The 4,430-nt window shown below is 44.5% G+C and overlaps 1 protein-coding gene across 1 annotated transcript; it reads left to right on the top strand.

Moving 5' to 3' along the window:
* The first annotated feature begins 2,631 nt into the window (after positions 1–2,631).
* LOC101776412 (expansin-A1) lies at positions 2,632–3,913 on the top strand. The gene is made up of 3 exons (XM_004975062.2): positions 2,632–2,871; positions 2,981–3,302; positions 3,414–3,913. The coding sequence occupies exons 1-3, from the start codon at positions 2,724–2,726 to the stop codon at positions 3,721–3,723; spliced, it is 780 nt and encodes a 259-aa protein (XP_004975119.1). The 5' UTR covers positions 2,632–2,723; the 3' UTR covers positions 3,724–3,913.
* The last annotated feature ends 517 nt before the right edge of the window (positions 3,914–4,430 follow it).

The raw sequence follows: 4,430 nt of genomic DNA, 5'->3' as shown, positions 1-4,430 counted from the left end.
GAATACTTAGAATTAACCCCCAATCTACTTCTTTGGTCCTCCGTGCCTTCCATGTATATTTAACACTATTTTTGATCCACGTATGTATTTCTGAAATTGACAATGAACACACATCATGGTGCAACATCAATTCATCAAATGTATCAAATACAATCATGGTAAAGAATTGTTTCACCTGTGAATCAAAAGTTACTAATGTGGTTGTATCCGAGCAGGTGATGTCCTCATCAGCGTCACAGGGGGCTCCTCGGGGACTATCCATTAGGCCCGATACTAATGCTCACATTAGTACGTGGCCAAAATGCAACCGGTACTGAGCCTCAGGATGAATGCTCAGTTTTCCAGTAGTGACACTAGCATAGCATGGGTAGTAAAATCAGGAATTTATAAATAAAAATATCAAAAAATATTTCATATGTGGTACGAATACATTGCACTAGGATTAGCCTAAGAGGTGGTTCCAATACTATTTCTGTATATGCCTACTAAGACACAATAGTAGATGTAGTCTCGGGTCTAAATGTTATAGTCCATGAAGACCCCTTTAGTCTCGGTTTGTAACAAAAAACATAAGTCTGGGTTTGTGGTACAAACCGGGAGTAAAGGAGTCTCCACGGATTACTTCAAAAGGAAAGTATATCTAACTTTATCATATGTGCTGTGTTGGTGAGATGGTAAGGAAGGATCGTACAAGACTTGAGGTTGTGAGTTCGAATTCCACACACTGTGCGCGCGGTTTCTCAACCAGGACTAATAAAGGTGGGGTTTCCACCAGTGACACGAATATAGTTAAGAATATGTCATTAATTTTGACTGCACCCATATGTTATATTGAATATAATTAGCTATGTATTTATGAAATGAAAGTGCATTTCATAATACATGTAGTAACATTTATCGGGATGAGCCTATATCGTGATCCATGACCGTAGTCACCGGTCAGTCAGCCTCTCCTTTCATTTCCGCGTTGTGGGAGATTTTTTTAGATAACAGACCATTGCTGGCCCTGCTTTGATTGAAAGCAAAAGGTTCAACTGGGGTTGCCAATTTTACAATGTTCTGGATACAGACCAAGAATCAGAATGCTATCACTGATAACACTGAACCGGAACCACACTCTAACTCCCTCTAAGAAAATCTTACAGATAACCAAATAACATCAATAATAGAGCCAGCACAAAGAACATAAAGTTCAAATCTACTCTCATCCTTTCATTCAGATTGCAATGGTGATAGCCGAAGTTGTAATCTTTGTATCTCCATGTCCAATCGGAATCGCTCCTCCTCCTTGCTCTATATCGTCCATCTCAGCATGAAAGATAATACACGATATGGACCTACATCAGGTGAGATTACCACTATATTGTTAAACATAAAATCATTTCTTATGAGCCATAAGCTATACAACTGAAAAGGAAAATGAGAAAAGATCGAGTTTTCTCATCTACACTCTCTAGCACCCTCTCCTAAAAATGTTTAACATTAAGCGGTATGTATTGCCACTCAAAAACATCCCTACAGAAACACCAAACAAATTTTGCTATGGCGCACTCATAGATGTGATATGATCTGTACTTTCTAAGCTTCCACACATCTTACAATCAACCTCACCAAGCCAATTGCGTTTAATCTGCAGATTGAATTTTGTCATTGCATACTTGCCACACATAAAGATTTTAATTTTTAGTGGTATTTTGGCCATCCAGATTTCCATCATCCACTTGTTATGCATACCAGGAAACTTCGACTCTCTATATAACGAAGCTGTCGTAAAGTTACCTGATTTTTCTAGCGCCCATCTAAACGTATTAGTACCATTCAGCTCTATATATATGTTCAGTCATCAGAGTCAGCGTTGTGGGAGATTTGCGCCCGTACATCCTGTTTCCCACATGGGACTAATAAAAACATAAAACGTGCATGCATATACATGGAGAAGAACACTGGGACCTTGTTTGGAAACGATTCTTGGACGATTCTCGCGAAAAAAAGCGAGCGAACGACGGTGCATGGAGACCACGTAGTGGATTTTTGCAGAGATGTCAACGATAGAATCATTTTCTTTCGGCCTTTCGCTCTTACTAATAATCGCCAATTTATCCATGACTGGACAGTTATGCGATTCCATGACGTGCACCGACCTGCACAGGTTCGCAAATAACGCAACCTTGCTGTTCGAGGACAGATTTCACAGTGCACACCGGCAGGACGATTATCGATCTCGACATCGTGTTATATTCCAAAAAAGTGCTTTCTAGTATGAGCACCGACAAAAACAAGTACCGAATTTCACTATGCGTAAGGAAACGCGCAGGTCCAGATCTACACTGGGACTAGCGCCGACACACAGATGGGTCTTGCAGTTGCAGCATCTGTCGTCCGGACCCGACACACGTTAGAGACACCCCAACAGTTTATTAACGCGAACATGGGCTCTCGAGGCTTTGCCCGAATCTCCCACGCGGCCGATGGATCCAGACCAATAATGTAGTGACTGATTGCTAGCTCGTGTCGCTGTCATCTCCCGGATAGCTAGCAGACCTGCATGCGCGCCCACATGCACGCACGGCTTCTGCCGGTAGAGACTGCATGCGTACATGCCGTCTGATCCAATCCAGAAACGCCAGAGTCCTGATGACCCGATCCCTACTTAAACGACGATGCCTCCTCAGACGTTTGGCCATTAGCTAGCGTTGTTCATCGATCTCAGCTCCCTCACTGCCATGGAGGCAACTGGCTCATTCACTCGCGTTATCGCGTTGCTCGCGGCGGCAAGTCTCCTTTGGAAGGAAGCCGCGTGCTTCTCGGCGTCCGGTTTGAACAAGGCCTTCGCCACTTTCTATGGCGGTAGCGACGCCTCAGGAACAATGGGTAAGAGAGAAGCTACCTAGATGCTACAATTTCTTTCAACTTTTTTGTGTAGCTCAAAGGATCGGAACTGATGCTGACGCATGAACCTACCATGTCCGCGTATATGCAGGAGGCGCTTGCGGGTACGGGAACCTTTACTCGACGGGGTACGGCACGAACACAGCAGCGCTGAGTACGGCGCTGTTCAACGACGGCGCCTCGTGCGGGCAGTGCTACCGGATCACGTGCGACTACCAGGCGGACCCGCGGTTCTGCATAATTGGCACGTCGGTGACCATCACGGCCACCAACTTGTGCCCACCCAACTACGCCCTGCCGAACGACAACGGCGGCTGGTGCAACCCGCCCCGCCAACACTTCGACATGGCCGAGCCCGCCTGGCTCAAGATCGGCATCTATCGCGGCGGCATCGTGCCGGTGATCTACCAAAGGTATGCACATCTGATAACGAAATCCCGAGCGATTTCCACTCGAAGTTTGATGATTTAGCGATGGTCGAATGTTGGTGATCTCAGACGCGGATGACCTACGTACGTGTGCAGGGTGCCATGTGTGAAGCAAGGCGGGGTCAGGTTCACCATCAACGGCCGCGACTACTTCGAGCTGGTGCTGATCTCCAACGTCGGCGGCTGCGGGTCCATCCAGTCGGTGTCGATCAAGGGCTCGCGGACCGGGTGGATGGCCATGTCGAGAAACTGGGGCGTCAACTGGCAGTCCAACGCATACCTCAACGGGCAGAGCCTGTCGTTCCAGCTCACCAGCAGCGACGGCCAGACCAAGACCTTCCTCAACGTTGCCCCGGCCAACTGGGGGTTCGGGCAGACGTTTGCAACCTCGCAACAGTTCTCTTAGGGTGTGTTTGATTTTATGCGCCATTTGATACATGCATGGATGATCCTGGATGGTGAGATTCAACATATTTGCTTGTACTATATGGTTCACTCTTATTGGTAGAATAATGTATCGAGTGGGATGGTTTCCTCCTGGATAGGTTGGTACAATTCACCCAACCAAACAAAATGATCATTATTATTTTGAACTATTCTATACATGAACTAAATAATACAAGCAACCAAACACACCCTTAGAGAAGAGTTTTTGTGTGTCTCGATCAATACCGTGTAAAGGTTTCCTTCCTTCCACATATACTACTACCGCCCACTCTTGCCGATCGAGGATATATCTATGCATTGACCGATTTCTGTGTTTTCACAGTACGGGACGTCCCAAATTACTATTCCTTTTAACTTATTCTAGATACATAGCATTTGATATGCACTTAGATATATACTATGTCTAGATACATAGCAAAAGTTATGTATTTAAAAAAGCTAAAATGATCAATAGTGTTTTGGAACGGAAGGAATAAATATCAAATTAGCTAAATACTCCCTCCGTCCGGTAAAGAATACAATTTTAGTTTTGTCCTAAGTCAAACTATTTCAAGTCTGACCAACTTTTTAAGGACAGGTATCAACTTTTATAATACAAAATAGATATATTATGAAAATATATTTCATAACAAATCTAGTGATACTTATTTGGTACCATAAGCTCTT

Source organism: Setaria italica, chromosome VII (assembly GCF_000263155.2).
Source record: "Setaria italica strain Yugu1 chromosome VII, Setaria_italica_v2.0, whole genome shotgun sequence".
NCBI classification, from domain to species: Eukaryota; Viridiplantae; Streptophyta; class Magnoliopsida; order Poales; family Poaceae; genus Setaria; species Setaria italica.
The sequence above is the reverse complement of the archived record's forward strand: the minus strand, read 5'-3'. Positions and strand labels throughout refer to the sequence as shown.